The following is an 18,459-nucleotide window of genomic DNA, read 5'->3' on the forward strand; positions in this document are numbered from 1 at the left end:
CAAAGTCAGCGTCATCAGCAATAAGTCATGTTTATAGCATATACTACTCTCAATATGATATAATCTCACTTTTTGGAGTATTTCTCCAAAAACTCATATCCCTAGTCTAACCATGTGAAAACATCAGATATACCCCACTTGAGAAATATTCTACAAAATACTTGATCAGTACTCCTCAAAACTGTCAAGGTCATCAAAAATAAAAAGTCTGAGAAACTGTTGAAGCCAAGAGGCGCTAAGGAGATATGACAACTAAATAAATGTAATGTACTATCCTAGATAGGCTGCTGGAGGAGAAAAAGGACATTAGAGGAAAACTATGAAATCTGAACAGGGTGTGCAGTGTAGTTAATTGCAATGTACCAGTGTTGATTCCTTGGTTGTGATAAATGTCCTGTAGTTATGTGAGATGTCAATAACAGGGAAAACTAAGTGAGGGGTATATGGCAACTCTCTGTGGTATCTTCATAGTTTTTCTGTAAATCTAAAACTATTCCAAAATAAAAAGTTTATTTAAATTTTTAAAAGACTGACATATTGTCATATCGACTGAAACAGAGTTCCTTGTGTCAATCAATACATCTTTCTCTTTCTTACACACACCTATCTGCCAAACCATATGGCATAAAGAGTCCTTTTCCTGAAACATAAGAATACTTAATCCTTCAAGCCAATGTAGTATGAATGGAAGTGGACTTATTCTGAAAGTTTTAGATTTCCCAATAATACCTAGGTCATGCCCTCAGTAATATGGGACAAATGCTCAAAAGATAATGTCCATAAACCTGTATTTCCCAAAAACTTTAAAAGACAAAACATCCTTCAACTACATTTCCAATAAACTTATATTTTGTGTGAGTTATTGACATAATAAATAAGATAATGCATTGATCTCTGAAAGAAACATATTCTTTGCTAGATTACTGAGGGCAGTGTTCATTTATTGATCAATTGTTACCATGGGAGGTACAGAGGTAGTCTGATGTACTATGGTTTCAGAACTTGGGTGAGATTCTTTCCTTGCTTCTCCTCACCTGTCATTTAGAATGATGAGAAATGAAATCTCTGGGAATTTTTGAAGAATTTTTTCATACTGTTTTCAATTTACCATTTTTCTTTAAGAAAAGAAAAAAACAAGTGTTAATGTCAATGAATGTTTACCTTAAAAAACTATTCTAGATTTGTTCTGCAATTGTTAATAAAAATTGTGCCTTTGCTAACGTTTTAATGGTACAATTTTTAAAGTTCAGTTGATCAAAATTTAATTAGCCAGGGTAATACATGGTCAGAATAGCCTCTCTCATTCTGTTTTTAGGAAAGAATGCAAATGTCTTTAAAGAAAGCTTGGGAAAAAAATACATGCAAGTCTTGAACGTATTTTAAGGCTAAAAATAAGATTCAAGGCTGGGCACAGTGGCTCATGCCTGTAATCCCAGCACTTTGGGAGGCCTAGGGGGGTGGATCATCTGAGGTCAGGAGTTCGAGACCAGCCTGGTCAACATGGTGAAGCTCCACATCTACTAAAATAAAAAAAAAAATTAGGCACGGTAGCCGGCAACTATAATCACAGCTACTTGGGAGGCTGAGGCAGGAGAATCGCTTGAACCCAGGAGGAGGAGGAGGCTGCAGTGAGCCTATATCATGCCATTGCATTCCAGCCTGGGTGACAAGAGTAAAACTCCATCCCAAATAAAGAAATAAATAAGATTCAGTAAAATCACCTGCACATTGTATACCTATAGTACTTTGCAATAATAACATATATTAGGAAAAAGACTATAATAATGAGAAAAAGAACAAAATGTTCACTATGGAATTCTTAGCTAAGGGAGAACAGTCAACTAACATATTTTAGGAATATTGCTCATAGTAAGGTATTTAATATGGAACAAAATACTGGGAAGGAGGGGGATCTACAGTTAATGTAGGTAGCTGTTTTTTTTATGTTACTCTTCAAGAAGTTCAATTAATATGTATTTTGCATTTCATTATAGTATTGTGTGTGTATGGTTAATAACGAGAATTATAACAATCCATTTCCCAGAATACTGATGATGTGCTAGGCTTTAGGCTGCCGGGCATTTGACATACACCAACTATAACTTAGCATAACGCTGCAAGTTATGAACAATTAGTGTTTAACAACTGAGAGAACTGAGGGCACCAGAAGTTAGGGGACTGATTGAAAGCTCCGCAGCTTATAAGGGAGGGAGCCATTACCAACTCTGTCTGGCTGCCTCAATTGCCTGAACTCTTTCCCACCATATCATAAGGCTTTGTTATCATATATTATAATTACTAACACTATTAAGGTAGGCATTTATTTATCACTAAGTGATTTAAGTCATTTAGTGTTTCTAGGCTTCAATTTTCTTAGGTAAAATGAAGTTAGCTTATTGATTTCTAATGTTTCATAGAAACATTAATTTATATACAGAATAAAAAATTAAATGGTCATTTTCACAATATTTTTGTTTAAAAGAGAAGATCATTAACATTGGCCATTACTAAATGTTGTGATGATGGGATCAATCTAGAAATGCTCATGTCGTCTCTCTCAAATCCCTCCAGTCCTATTAAGCCAGGACTACTGATGTTACCATTTTCAAAGTTATTCCTTAAAACTTATATGTAAGAAGAAATTGCATATTTTTCCCAGCACTATACAAACTATATACTTAAACTTTTTGGCTCCTAAAGAATTAACAACTTGCATTCAGATATAAATGATGCAAAAAAACCCATTTTTCTGGATCTGAAAATAATCAAAAATTTTATTTTAATTCACATTTATTTAAATATAACATTTTTATAGACACATGAAGGTACTTATAAACATTGATAACATGGTAGACATAAATATAGATGAAATGTTTAGGTATTTTAGACAAAATTTCACACATAAACTAGACAAACTGACTATGTACTTGCATTTAGTTTCAAGGGTACATTAACATAGATATTTGAAAAGGATGTGCTTTTACAAAACTACTACAAAATGTTCACATTTGCATCAGCAATAAGTCATATTTCCTAGACCGATGCTTTATAAAAACTATGTAAAGATCTAATTTAATCATTAACATCATATGGTAACATAATATGTAAAGGAAGCATATTTTTGTCAATAGAAATGTTCCTGTAACTTTTAAATAACATAGCATTTGTATTAAAACCATGCCACATTTATTAAAACAAACATGCATAATAATACTTTAAAACTGGAATAATTCATGTACCTTTATGCACAGTGTTTAGTTTCACTATGGCACTCTTCGTGAAAAAATATACTTAAAACTTGGCACAGAGTTAATAAATCATATTGCTGGTCATCAAAATGAATGTGATTTCAATTTCCCATGGCATAGAAAATTCTCTATCACAATTTGCCTCTTCCCTTTACAGTTTATCGACCAATGGCAGTTCTGTTTTCATTAAAGTAAACAATGGATATTCAAGAACTAAAAGTCATATGTAGGTGTTTTGCCTATACTCGAATTGGAAATGAGTTGATTTTAGTTTTTCCAGGAGTAAAACATTTCCATCTGTATTGCGGCCAACAAATTTCTAAATAAGGGTGTTATCAGCAATAATATGTATCATCATGGGATGTTTTTCTTCAGGAGGCAGAGAGGTTGAAAGGAAATGTGGATCTCTTCAGAAACTGGGGAACATATGTGGTAAGGAGAGCAAATGCCAACCGAGGCAGAAGCAGGGAAAGTTCTTTGGAAAGCTGGTCAGAGAGCACACTGAAGTAGCAAAAAGGCAGAGAACAAAGGTGGGAACATAAGAATTATTCACAATGGAAAAGGCTGCCATGAGTTTCAGAAAACGGAAATGGGCCACTCCAGAAACAGCACGCAGAGCAGGTCTAGCATTCTCGTATCAGCAAACTAGCACTGTTGTTTAGGACAAGTTTTAAACTTCCACATCCATGCGTCTGAAGAAATTAAGCTAACTGGCAACTTTTTTTCTGAATTCATTCATAAACACTGTGGAAGAAAAAAAATTGGGAATAACACTAATTCAACTTCCTACAAACCAGAGAGGAGACTTCACACCCACTTCTAGCTCAGACTTCGGAGCTGTGGTAACTAAAAAATGCCACAATTCTTTTTCACAGTTCTTCTAAGATAAATTTGAGGTGTTATATTTTGAGAGACCATCTGAAGGAATGGACTCCTTTCATAAAACCTTCATAGCCTAATTTTTATATTTATTATATGGGAGAAAGGAAGTAGAACTTAAGTTCAATTTGTACACAAATGTACATTTTTCTTAAAAATAGAGTAATTAACGTAATGCTATTTTCTTTGCTTTATGATCCTTACTTTGCTGAGGGCCTTAAACAGTGAAACGGCAAAGAACATCAAACAGGTCAAATAAAATAGGTGAGCATATTTTAAAGCTGTTAAGGTGCAAACAGACATAAAGATTATGAATCACAGAGCACTGAATTTTCAAGAGTGAAATCATACCAAAACCGTGATAAGTTTTCGCTGACATCATAGGAGAGTAAGTGGTCAGGAAGGTCAGTGATGGTGCCCTGCACTGCCAGCACATGCGGGGCCAGGGTGAAGGGTACATCGCTCAGGAGCTCGGCCATTAATGAGCTGTTCTCCAGAGTCTGGCCTGCCTTATTTTCCGTCTCAGGGTCTGATACAGTCACACTGGATGAATTTTCTTTGTTGGTCTAAAAATACATATATTTAAAACATTTAGGCCTTGTGAACTTTGAGGTTTAGTAGCAGTAAATGTGGCATTAATACATCAACATGATTGAGAAATGTGGACTATATCAATATTCCCAGATTTGAATGCAGCTCTTTACTTTAGAATTACATTTATCCAAATTTCCATTAGGCTTTAAAGTGAATCCTAAACTTTAACTCAGACTGACCACCCACAGACCCCTTAAACACAAACTGGCCTTCTTGTTATTTCCCTTGCTCAGATAATGTCTGCAAAGTCTGTCTCTGCTTTTCCAAATCCTATGTACGTTTTTAGGCTCTGCTAAATTCTCAGCTGCCCTATAAATCTTGTATCACTGGAGTCCAAAGTGATCTTGCCCATTTCAGAATGCTTATGGAGCAAATTGCCTAAGATGTTATTTGGTGTTGCCTGTATGTGTCCTTGCTAATTGCTGTTCCATATGCATATATATCTTATCTCCAACTAGACTATAGGGTCTTTGAAGGCAAGCAATCCACCTCGCATATCTTTGTATTTTCAACCTTGCACCCTTTACTGTTTGACACTAATATACATGTACTCATAATTTATCTCTAATGTATACCATGAGTATTGATTGATTGCCTGACTGCCATTGGAACTAACCTGTTATGTCACAAAAGTTATCCAATTTTTAAAAAAAGGATATATCTTGTTCAGTTTCTTTACAATTAATATCTCTTGCAAATCACCTAAATATCAATCAATAGAAGAATGGATAATAAATTGAAATGTATTTACAGCAATGAAGATGAATGGCCTGCCACTACGAGCACCTGAAACCTAACTCAAACCAGCCTGGGCAAAACAATGACTCCCCCCTCAACCCTCAATCTCAGGCAGAATAAAATTCCCAAGTCTTTACAGAGGCCTACCAGCTCCTTCACAGTCTGGCTCCAGGGGTGCCTCTGACCTCATCTCCAGCTCGTGTGCTCTGGCCTACTCCTCTTCAGTCCCACTGTCTCCTTGCTAGTGCAAGTGCTTGCTCGTGCACACCGAGCCTGCTTCTGCCTCAGGGCCTTTGCTTTCCATTCCCTCTGTCCAGGACACTCTTCTCCCAGACATACACAGGGCTACTGCCCTTATCTCCTTCCAAGTGTTAGTCCAGATGCCATCTCAATGAGGCCTTTTCTCACTTATATAAAACTTACTTTTACATAGTTTTTGTTTGTTTGTTTGTTTGTTACTTTTTTGAGACGGAGTCTTGCTCTGTCACCAAGGCTGGGGTGCAGTGCGTGATCCTGGCTCACTGCACCCTCCCTGTCTCAGCCTCCCAAGTAGCTGGGACTATAGGAGCACACCACCACGCTTGGCTAATTTTTGTATTTTTTTGTACAGACAGGATTTCACTACATTGCTCAGGCTGGTCTTGAACTCCTGGGCTCAAGCGATCTGCCTGCCTCAGCCTCCCAAAATGCTGGGATTACAGGTATGACCCACTGCGCCCAGCCAAGGAGCTTTTGTAGCTCATCTTCACTGCTGTATCCCACATGTCTAGATCAGTGCCTACTGCTCAGTGAAGATTTATTGGGTTTTTTTTTTTTTGGTTGGTAGACTATTAATTACTGCTGCAATTTCACAACTTGTTATTGGTCTATTCAGGGATTCAGTTTCTTCCTGGTTTAGTCTTGGGAAGGTGTATGTGTCCAGGAATTTATCAATTTCTTCTAGATTTTCTTGTTTATTTGCATAGAGTTGTGTATAGTATTCTCTGATGGTAGTTTGTATTTCTGTGGGATCAGTGGTGATCTCCTCTTTATCATTTTTTAGTGTGTCTATTTGATTCTTCTCTCTTTTCTTCTTTACTAGTCTGGCTAGCAGTCTATCGACTTTGTTAATCTTTCAAAAAACCAGCTCCTGGATTCATTGATTGTTTGAAGGGTTTTTCGTGTCTCTATGTCCTTCGCTTCTGCTCTGATCTTAGTTATTTCTTGCCTTCTGCTAGCTTTTGAATTTGTTTGCTCTTGCTTCTCTAGTTCTTTTAATTGTTATGTTAGGGTGTCGATTTTAGATCTTTCCTACTTTCTCCTGTGGGCATTTAGTGCTATAAATTTCTCTCTAAACACTGCTTTAGCTGTGTCCCAGAGATTCTGGTATGTTGTGTCTTTGGTTATAAATGCTAATGGTTATAAATGCTGACAAATTATTTGACTCTAAGTCTAAAGGAGAAGAATAATTTTCTGGGCCGGGTACGGTGGCTCATGCCTGTAATCCCAGCACTTTGGGAGGTTTAAGGTGGGCAGATCACCTGAGGTCGGGAGTTCGAGACCAGCCTGACCAACATGGAGAAATCCCATCTCTACTAAAAATACAAAATTAGCCAGGCGTGGTGGCGCATGCCTGTAATCTCAGCTACTTGGGAGGCTGAGGCAGGAGAATCACTTGAACCCGGGAGGCGGAGGTTGCAGTGAGCCGAGACTGTGCCATTGCACTCCAGCCTGGGCAAGAAGAGTGAAACTCCATCTCAAAAAAAAAAAAAAAAAAAAAAAGGGAATGATTTTTTTGTATGAGAAATAATTTCGTAAGACTTTTTAATTAAAGTATAAAATATACACAGAAAAGGTTACCTCCTAAGTGTATAACTTGCCAAATTTTTACAAACTGAATACACATGAGCAACCAGCACCCAGATCAAGAAATAGAAAAGACCAGCCCCCAGAAACCCTCCTGGTGTTCTCTTGCAGTCACAATCAACCCCCATCCCGTCAATCATGATCCTTATTTCTAACAACACAGAATTCGTTTTACCTGGTTTTGTATTTTAATTAATTAATGTATTTATTTTTATGAGACAGAGTTTTGCTCTTGTCACCCAGGCTGGAGTGCAATGGCACAATCTCGGCTCAATGCAACCTCCACCTCCTGGGTTCAAGTGATTCTCCTACCTCAGCCTTCCAAGTAGCTGGGATTACAGGTGCCCACCACCACGTCCAGCTAATTTTTGTATTTTTAGTACAGACAGGGTTTCACCATGTTGGCCAGGCTGGTCTCGAACTCTTGACCTCAGGTGATCCACCCACCTCAGCCTCCCAAAGTGCTGGGATTACAGATGTGAGCCACCGTGCCCGGCCTAGTTTTGTATTTTAAATGAATGCAATCATACGGTATGAACTCTTGCTTCTGGCTTCTTTTACTCAACATTATGTGGATGAGATTCATCTAAATTGTTTCATGTTACATGAAAAAAAGTCTTGAAGAACATGTTGTTGGAGAGGTGATATATTCTGACCAATGTTTTAAAAGAATCAACCTGGTTGCTGGGTTGACAGCAGATAGTAGAGGTAGGGTGGCCAGGGAAGGAAGTGGGAAGATAGCTGGGAATGAGAGATTACTTACAAAGTGAATTAGAGCAGGGATAGCAAAGGTGAGATAAAATGGTTAGATTTTGGATAGACTTTAAGGGTAAAACGAATACGATTTGCTGATGGAATGGATGGTGGGGGTATGAGAACAAAAGCATAGTTAAGGATAAAGCCAAAGTTCTTGGCCTGAGCAATGAGACAGATGGAATCACCCTTTAAAGGGATGGGAAAGAGTTCCAGGGAGCAGGAATGGTTGGGAAGATCAAGAGTTCAGTTTTGGAAGTTTCAGTGCCCAGCAGACATCAGGTGGAGCTGTTAGTAGGCAGGGGGATATAATTTGAATCTGGAGCTGGACGAGATCTGGTGGAGAAAGTGGAGAGAAAATTAGAATGGACAGTATTTTCTAGGTGTCATGATGTAAATGGGGAAACATATATGGGCCAGTAGTTAAAAAGGGATGTGTAGTCAAGAAAAGTTTCTTTTGATTTTTGTTTTTCTTTCCAAGTTGGGAGAAATAATGACAATTTATAAGCTAATAAGAAGCAGCTCACAAAAAAGGAAAAATCCATAGAGAATTTATAGAGAAGGAACTCGTCACAAAGCATCTCCAATACCTAAAACAGGGGCCGTCAAGAAATATTTTTTAGTGAATGACCTCGAATTAGTAAAGTTAAAAAGCACATGCCTATAAGAGTGATCTTATAATTTCATGTGAAAATAACACCAGAGTACTGTTTTAGGACTGCAACTAACAAATGTAATCATACTCTTGTTGTGATAAAGCTTGTTATAAAGATGTATGTCTGCAGTGGGCAGATTCTGTCTCCTGAAATCTAACTGGGACTCACAATGCTAATTATCCTCGAGTCAGCCAAGAGCGCAGGTATGAGTAATGACACCACCATTCTACTCTCTTTAAAGGGCTTCCCTATACACTGGTCTATACAGAAAAACTGAAAGGGAAGCAACATTTGGGTGCACCATAAAACCTTAAGATTTCATCTGCACCGGGGTTTTGATCACCTGTGAGCAGGAGAACAAAGTGGTTAGGAGCACAGATTCCAGAACCATGCTGGTTGGTATAAATCCTAGGTCTCTTGTTTATTAATAAGCAAATGGCCTTGGGCAAATTATTTAACTTCTCCATGCCTCAGTTTCTTTAGCTGTATTATGAGATTGATAATAGTTAACTATTTCATAGGATTGTTAAATGCAAGGATTAAATGAAGTTTTATTTATAAGTAAGCGGAACAGTGCTCGGCACACGTTAAAGTAAGTAAATAAGTAACATTTTAGAAATGCTGGATCCCATTTGGGTTTAGATGAAGTTTAGAATCCAGTCATCTCTTTTGACACTCACTGGTAGTTCAAATAATACCTTTCCCTCTCCTTTTATTTCTTGCTTTCTCTCTTAATCTCATGTGTAAATGTTCCCTAGATCTGGTGGTCTCATCCCACTCAAGCTTTCTTTTCTTTTTTTGTTATGTATGGAATGTTCTAGAGTTTCATCAACCAAATCATCTCCTTTCTTAAACAAAAGCATTCCTGACATTCCACCTTCTCCACTAAAGTGGAGGTATAGGCATACGTTCTTTTATTGCGCTTTGCTTTATGGTGCTTCATAGATACTCCATTTTTTACAAATTGAAGGTTTGTGGCAACCCTGCATCAAGTAAGTCTACTGGAGTCATTTATCCAGCAGCATGCGCTCACTTTGTGTGTCTATGACACATTATTATCATTCCCACAATATTTCAAATTATTTCATTATTCTATCTGCTTTGGTAAGGCATGATCAGTGATCTTTGATGCTATTATTGTATTTGTTTTGCAGTGCCACGAACCATGCCCATGTAAGATGACAAAATTAACTGATACATGTTGTGTGTGTTCTGATTGTTCCACCAACTAGTTGGCCATTCCTCTATCTGCCTCTCCTCAGACTTCCCTGAGATAGCTCAGTATACTTTTAATTAAGACATGTACATTTGTTTAGATATACTGCTATTGTACACTTCATAGATGACAGTATAGTGTAAGCATAACTTTTGTATGTAGTAGGAAACAAAAAAATTCATGTGGTTCGCTTTAATGCAATTTTCACTTTATTGCAGTGGTGTAGAACTGAACCCGAAATATCTTCGAGGTATGCCTGTACGTTACCTGTAGGATTTTGCTTTCTAAACACACAACTTCTTCTTTTTTTTTTTTTTTTATGGCTGAGTAGAGCAGACTTTATGGATGGGACATGAAGGCCCCCTCCTCTTTTGGAGGTCTGTGTGGAACTGAGGAGGGGAGATTCTTGATGTGGTGGGAGACTCAGTGTGGCAAGGGCGCCCCAGCAGCTGAGGGTCTCTCTCCTCCTCTCGAAACACACAGCTCCTAAGACTTAACTCTCCAGCAGCAATATATATTCCCTTGTTCATGTTTTTATTAATCCTTTTTTTTTTTTTTGGCAAATCATTATTTGTGAGAATGTAATTCCTTGAGGACAAGAATGTATCAAACTCTATCTAGTACAGTAAAAAAATTGGGACATGGTTTCTCATTCAAGTTATCCTCATAAAACTGTCATCTGACCTGAAGGGAGCTGTTTTATCCATTTGAGTCTCAGTCCACTATTATGTAAAATGAGTGAAGAGGGACAAAAGATGAAGATGATGAAGACAACTGGGATGACAATGATGACAAGACAGCAACTAGCATATACAGAACACTTTGTGTCAGGCTGTATCTAAGCTGTTTAAATGTATTTGCTCATTTAAGTCTTACAACAGCCTTGTAAGGGTGTGTGCTCCTATTAGTCCTGTATTAAAGAGGAAACTGAGGCACAGAGAGGGTAAGGAAGTTGTCCCAGGTTACACAGTTTGTTAGTGGTGAAACTGATAATCAAACCCAATGACCATTAAAGCTCTATATTCCAAGATCCTGCACATTTCAGACATGCTTCGGATAGAATGATTGACTGAATGAACAGTGCTTCAAAAATTTTAGGGTACAGTATCAGAAAATACAACAGTTACTAAAGTAGCGTATCTTGGCTTAATTTAGGAAAAAAAAATGCTAATATTTTGTACCTTAAAGAAGAAAGGACTGAGAAAATCATTAAGGTGACAGATCTTACAGACAGGCTGAAGAAGGATGGAAAAGCAACTCTAATTTAAGATATATTTATCCCTGGAAATGAATCTACCAGCAGTTTGGATAAGACCATGGGAAAAACACCATGGACAGTGAAACAAAATTGTCTGTGAGTTGAAAATTATTGAAACAGACACGAAGGCAAGTGGGAATGCACTACAGTATTCTTTCCACCTTAGGATAACCTTGAAAATTTTTCATAATTAAGTTTTTAAAAATTAGTTAAAAAATACGATGGGCAAAGTGTTCCACCAAATGCCTCCTAGAATGATGTGAATTTCAGCTGTGCTGTAAGTATTACTCCAGTATCTATCTCTTAACTGTTGGCTATAGTGCAGCATTACAGTCTCCAAGGAGGCTGCCTGCCCTCTTGGCAGCAGGGTGAGTGCCATGATGCAGCTGCTGTTGGCATGCTGAGAGCTGGAAGGAGAGAAATATAAGCCAAAACAAGAGTAAGTCACAAAGAAAATGTGAGTCAAAATTCAAGGACCCCACAGCCTATAAACCTGATCACTAAGTCTGGCAGCCAATGGAAGCAGTGGTGGGGGCTGGGGGTTTAAACAGGTGCATGAGTTCCCCTGCAAAAAAGCAGCTCTCACTTAGACACAAAGTCTTGTGATTTTTTTCATTTGCATAATAAAATGGGTCTTTAATGGGAAGAATTAGTATGTTAACCACAATAGAGCAAGAAGAAAAGACTCAATTAACCTTTTGGTTAATAGCCAAATTTTAGAAAATTAATTCAAACACTAAGTTCATAAAGCATAGTTGTTATTTTTGTGATGAATCCTGTTCACAGAAATGCTGCTATCATAATGTTTCTGAGTATAGTTTCTTCATAAACCTAGCTTTAATACTTCTTTTTCAAATGAGTGGTTGCCCTTACTTAGTTTAAATATAAGCATACCATGTCAGTTTTTTAAATCTTACAAAGAAAATTAATATTCTTATTTATATCATTACAACAAATAAAGCTTACTGTTATTAGCTGTTTTCATATGTTTGTATAAAAACTATTTCTTGTTCATCAGTTAACCTGTTAAAAAATTCCCTGGCACAATTTATTTTCATTCCTTACATTCTACTATCTTTATTTCAAATAATTCAAAGAGGTTTACAGCCACTCTTCCTCCCTTTCTTGCAGAGGGGTGTAAAAATTCATGAGGTTCAATCTTAAAAATCTCCTCAGAGCTTAGGAAAAAACACACTCCAAGAATACAAGGCATATAACACTTTTCAGCAAAGGGTTGGAAAAATGAAGTCACTTCCCCAGAGCAACAGAAGGTTAGTGGCATCCTTGTGAACCTCGCTCTTGGGTGTTTGAAAGCAAGGAAATTCAGGTTTAAGAACAGACAACTTTTTCCTGGCACAAAATTCCAGTAACCACCATGAAGTCTATTAGGAGGCGCCAACTTTGCAGACACACTAACAATTGGAGACCTCATCTACTTAGCTATATCCAACTAAATTATGAATATTTTATTAATATGAAAGCCATCTATATTTGGCTTCTTTTAAAACCTCCTGCTTTTTTCTGCAACCTATGCCTCAGATAAGTAGAGATAATACAGTATGCTATAAAAGCAAAATATTGATGCATTAAAATTTAGAAACCAGCCTTAACTAAAACAGCAATAGAATCTATTAAAAGAACGTGAACCCAGGTATAAAACACTCTTCTAACACATTCAATTTACATGCAAAGAAGGTAGCTATATCAAGCATATTTCTAGAAAACAAGTTACAGAAAAAAGAAGTAATATCAAGCTCTGGCTGTCTATGCCTTTAAATTCTAATGTCTATAAATAAAAGACATGCTTCTTTGAACAATAGCCTGAACAAGTAACACTGTCACTTTATCTCCCCAGATAACTATCCATTCTATTCTGGCTTCAGCTGGTATCTGCTTGCATTACATCAGCTTCTTGACTGTGGGGTGAGGTGGAGGGGCAAATCTGAGTTAGAAGCATCAGGGGACAGAGGTTAGGAGAAGGTGATATAAGCTATGGCACAGTTAAGGCAGTACTCAAGCTTTTTATTTTTTCTAAGAAGCTGCTCACTAATAAATGTCTGTGTAGCTATTAAAAGCCTGAGAGTTGGTGTCTTGCACCTCTGTAATTCCTAAGCAATAGTCTCCTTTCACTTGGGAGAAATCACATTGCAATGGCAAAGATTATTTCCTATTTTCCTCCAAGTTCTCAGTACCCAGAACAGCACCTATACATACAAAGTGCTCATTAAATGTTTTTGAATGGCACTGGATCTGGTCCCCTTCTTTCTCAGATACTCTAGGAACTCAGACTTGATATTAAAATTGAAGGGTTAGGTCAAAGAAATAAATAAAAACCCAGGACATGTTGTCACTGATACAGAAATTAGGTGGGAGAAGCTGAATTCACAGAAGATTTCTATCTCCATGTGGCCTGGGTGTTAGTTTCCCCTAGAAGTGAGGGCTTCAGTTCAAGAATGCTGTATTTCAGTAGCAAACTAAGAGGCTAGGTTAGAAGGCAGATATTTTCTCTGCTCCTTTCCTAGTCTCTGACATCATTTCGGTTTAGCTTCTGGCTCATGTTTTTTGTTTGTTTTGTTTTGTTTTTTTCAGTATTTGTTCCATTTTCTCTTCTTACTCTTTCCTTCAATATTTCCACCTGCTTGTGCTCCCTTGTTCTCCAATCTTTCTTTTAAAAAGAAAAAAAAATGTTCTCCCGACTTCCTCTTTTCAGAACTCCAGCCGAATGTATATACAAGTGCAGAAGGGGAAGTAAGCAGGCTGTTACTTGCTTCTGTAATCTGTTCCATGTATTCTTGGAAAAGTGGTTTGTCTGAAGCTGGAAAAATCTTCTGTACTAGCCAACTAGAGTTGGGGTGCGGTGGAAAGAGGAAACAGAAGCATTTCAGGAAAGGAACCAGGCAAGAAATAGTGCCTTAAATGCAGGATCCTATTTAATACTGGTTTTGAAAATACAAAAGGCTGTTTCGGTGATTTTTTAAAAACTGTATTAAAGTTGGTTTACAGAAATTCATAAACTCTAGCCCGTAAGCTGTCCAGGCAGCTCATATTTTCCCGGTAGGCCTTCCCCCGTCATGATTCACAGCACACATTTCACCTTTCTCCTCTTGCCTCTAGTTCTATATCACTACCTTCCTCCTTCCTGTTGGCAGGTGGGTCAGCCTCCTATTTCACAGATAAAACAGGAATCACCAAGTGAGGATCTCCTCTATCTGCCCCACCCAAAAAAAATGTATCTGCATTTGTACCCAACCTCTTTCCCAGAGCTTCCAGGGCTGCAGATCTACCCAAGGCAAACTCTTCAAGGACATGGCTTCATCAATTAGGAGGTGTCTCTTAATTGCTAATCTTTCCTAGAAGCAATTAACTATTTTTTAAAATTCGACTCAACTCTATGTTACCTACTGGAATATCACCTACCTAACTCCCATACTATCTTTCCATGCTTTTTTCACAGCCAGGCTGAGACCATTGTTGGCACACACTGTCTGCCATTCCTCCCTCCCCCACGGCAACCTGCCTCCTGCCTGGGCCCCTCTACTGAGTGTGCTTTCACAAAGGTTACTAATAATCACTCTCTCGCTAAATTCAGAAAATGTTTGGAAGTGCTAATCTGAAACGACCACTTTGTAGCACTTACTGCTATTGACTCTCTCTGAATTTTTATTTCTTGGCTTCGGTACACTTGTTAGTTTTGTTTTCTACATGTCTAGCTGGTTATTCTTTTTGTCTATTTCTCAAGAGATGGTGTTCTTTAGGGTTTCATTTCTGTTCTTTTACTCTTCCTAATCTCAACACACTTCTTTGGATGAGCTTATCTGATATGGATCATGCCTACTGCTCCACTCTTCCACCCCTCCAAAAGTAGTATGTATGTAGATTTATGTGCATGTGTGTGCACACACATGCACACACATGCACATATACTAGTCTCAAACTCGGATTTCTCTCTAGAGTTCCTGATCCATATGTTCAACTCCTATTACACATTTCCTTTTGGATATTCCACAGGACATCTTACACTCAACATGTTTTAAACCTGGCTCTTAGCTTAGTCCCTTCCTGACCTTAACCTTACCTCAAACTTAATGCTCTTCCAATCTTCCAATATTTTCTGTATCAGTGAAGAGAACCTACATAGTTGCCCAACACAGAAACCTGCGTTATCTTTGAAGTTTCCCTCCCTCTCACTTCCTCCATGCAATAAATCACTGAGTCCTATTGACTTTTCTGCTTTTAATATCTCCCCCAATTCATCCATTTCTCTTCAGGTTCATGTCATTCTCTTCATTCAGGATACTAAGATCTTCTTCCATGAATGCTGCAAGAGTTTCCCATGTACACAGCCTTACTACCCTACACTACATTCTCCCTATCACTTGTAGCATGTAAAACACATTCTCTTCCTTGCTTAACATTCCTCAATGCCTTTGAAAAAAGACCAAACTCCGTATCATGACACACAAGCATGACCTGGCCTTGCTTACCCCTCCAATTTCTTGTACTGTTATTCCTAAACTCTGCATCCATACCAAGCTATCTGCTGTTATCTAGACCTTCTCACGGTGCCTACTGCTTTCCTCTCCCCCCAAAAGTAGGTATGTATGTAGATTCATGCATGTGTATTTACACACACTTTCTGTTTAGTTCTGAGCCTTGGCTCATTTAATTACTTTAATCTAAGTTAAGACATCCTCTCTTCTACTCCCTTCATCTTGCCTATTTCAATTTGCCCTTCCAGGTGCACACAAGCCTTTTTTAGAAAGACTTCCCCCACGAACTCCCCAAACCTGGGCCAAGTAACCATTCCTGTGTTCCCATAACAGCCTGTGCATACTTCTCTCAAAGCACACATCATACTCGACTAGAATTCCCTGTCACCCCCACAAACCTATGGGCTGTCCAAAGCCAGGGGCTATAGCTTTCATTTCCATTTCCTTCCCAGCCAGTACAATGTGGAGCTCATAACAGATAATCAATACATATTCACTGAATGACTGAAAAATCTAACTTTCTTCATAAATTTTATATTCAAATTTCTTCTGAATAAGCTAGGAATTAGGATGTTGAGCCTCAATTCCTTCATTTGTTTCTTTGTTCTTCTAAGATTTTACCAAACCCATTTTGCCCGTTATCACCAACGTGATAAACTATGGATGGTATTAAATGCAGAGATAAACTGGTTTGCGACTCCAGCTACATCCATTTCCTCAAGCATGAGACAGACTGTTCCTTGACTTGCCAAATGAACAGTTTCACAAACATATCTCCTAAAGGAAGTTTAATGGGGTCCTGCTACAATGTAGATGAAACCGTTGGGGAAAGATTTTTCCTACAGACCCGTCTTCTCACTGAGCTAGCCTCATCTACTCCAAAGTCCCCTTAACCAGCCTGCCTTACACAGTTCTTCTCTCCCAGGAACCAGTGTTTCTCTCCAGCTACATGGTATAGTCTGGAGGGGCTGCGATGTAGCCTATGCTTGGGGATAGCGGACAGGAACAGCAGCAGGGTGGCAGGACTAGGTAGGCACTGAAAAGGAAGGAGAGCCTCAGAGATGAGAGCTGCAAAGAAGGATAGGCAAGGGGATAGGCAGGTGAATTCCATTTATTTAACTGCTGTTCACCTCTGTTAGAGGGAAAAGCCTCATATCTACTTCTCTGGTTTCCATAAACAGAGATTTTTTTCTGTAAAGAACTCTGGCCTTCTGCTCCACCCCTTATTCCTCCCCAAGGAGGTAGGCTGAGTTACCTAGTTGGATCTATATTGTTTAGTCACAACACTTATGACACTAAATGTGTGGGCTTTTTCTTCATACCAACCAATTCTCCAACTCTCTGAATAACAACTGAGTGTTCTACAATTCAATTCAATTCCAACGCTAACTTCCTGGAGGTAACCCAAATCCCACAGGTTCAGGGCTCAGTCTCACAAGGCTGCGCTCATTTCAGATGTCAATCACAAACTCATGTCACAAGTACTTTTGACTGATGAGCTATAAAGTCAGGGATTCCCACAACTGCCTCCTCCAGGTTGATAATTTGCTAGAGCAGCTTACAAAACCCAGAAAAACAATTTTCTTCACATTATTGGTTTATTACAGAGGATACCCTCATGAACAAACAGAAGAGATGCATAGGGCAAGATGAGGAGAAGGAGTATGGGGCTCCCACACCCTTTCCAGGGACCTCGCCCTTCTAGAACCTCAATGTGTTCACCAATCCAGAAACTCTTGGAACCTACTATTTAGGGGTTCTTAAGGAGGTTTTATTACATAGGCATAAAAATCATTGGCCACTGGTGATTAACTCAGTCTCTAGCTCTTCTTCCTTCCCACAAGTTAAGGAGTGGGTCTGACGGTTCCAACCCTCTAATTACATGGTTTGTTCCTCTTGCAAATGGTTCTTCATTCTGATGCTATCTAGAAACCACCAAGAGCCATCTCATTAGTACAGTATGTCCTCAGATAACATTGTTTTGTTCAATGTTACAACATGGATGAGAAAAAAATCAATTATTCAAAGGGCTACTATGTGTGTGGAGTTTTCATGTTCTCTTCATGTCTAGGTGGGTTTTCTTCAGGTACGCTGGCTTCCTCGCACATCGCAAAGCTGTGCATGTTAGGAGAACTGGCGTGTCTGCGTTGTCCCCATCTGCTTGAGTGTGGGTGTGTATGAGTGTGCCCTGTGATGGGATGGTGCCCTGTTCAGCTCTGGGTACCCCCTCACACCCTGAGCTGCTGGGATATGCTCCGGCAACTCCAAACTCAAATAACTGGGTGAGTAATGTTCTTACTTGTCTTTATTACTATTTCTTAAATGTAGAGCTCACATTTATTTCAATGTTTACTATTAGAAGTGGTTTGATCTTTATTTAGAAGTTTGGTGATTTTTTTGTGATCACAAATATACCATAGCAACTTAACTCTTATTTCTATCAATTAATCTGTGGTAAAACTGGTTTTGTTATATGTCATTTTGTTATATGTCAAGTTGTAGCTTCCAAGAACCTATCAAGAATGTCAATGGAGGGTTTACTGTATAAATTTGGGCATGATTGAAAGGAACCTGCTATGGATAACAAAAGATGCTCCTCTTACCCCTATCACTCAGGAAATTCAAAGGGTTCTAGAAGCTCAGTGTCAGGAACTAGAGACAAAAACCAAATACATATTTCTTATTATCACAGTGGATGACAGACACAAGTCTATATTTCTAGGTGGGCTATGCTAAACCCCAATATCCTAAGGCCCAGGGAGAGTCTCTTTCTCCTTATCTC

At 38.5% G+C, this 18,459-nt stretch overlaps 1 protein-coding gene across 11 annotated transcripts in view; it reads right to left on the reverse strand.

The window, feature by feature from the left end:
* Window positions 1–18,459, reverse strand: part of UMAD1 (UBAP1-MVB12-associated (UMA) domain containing 1) — a 311,931-nt gene that overhangs the window by 75,520 nt on the left and 217,952 nt on the right. For 7 of the 11 annotated variants that reach the window (XM_015447705.3, XM_065542297.1, XM_015447702.3 and 4 more), the window contains one exon: window positions 2,745–4,693. The exons of 2 other annotated variants lie outside the window; for them this stretch is intronic. In XM_015447705.3, coding sequence (XP_015303191.1) covers window positions 4,436–4,693 — 258 coding nt within the window. In that variant the 3' untranslated portion in view covers window positions 2,745–4,435. Of the gene's footprint in view, window positions 1–2,744; window positions 4,694–13,418; window positions 14,029–18,459 lie in introns of those variants that run through there. 2 more of the 11 variants (XM_074035451.1, XM_074035455.1) reach the window with 1 other exon arrangement.

The sequence above is a fragment of the Macaca fascicularis genome, chromosome 3 (assembly GCF_037993035.2).
Source record: "Macaca fascicularis isolate 582-1 chromosome 3, T2T-MFA8v1.1".
Lineage (NCBI taxonomy): Eukaryota > Metazoa > Chordata > Mammalia > Primates > Cercopithecidae > Macaca > Macaca fascicularis.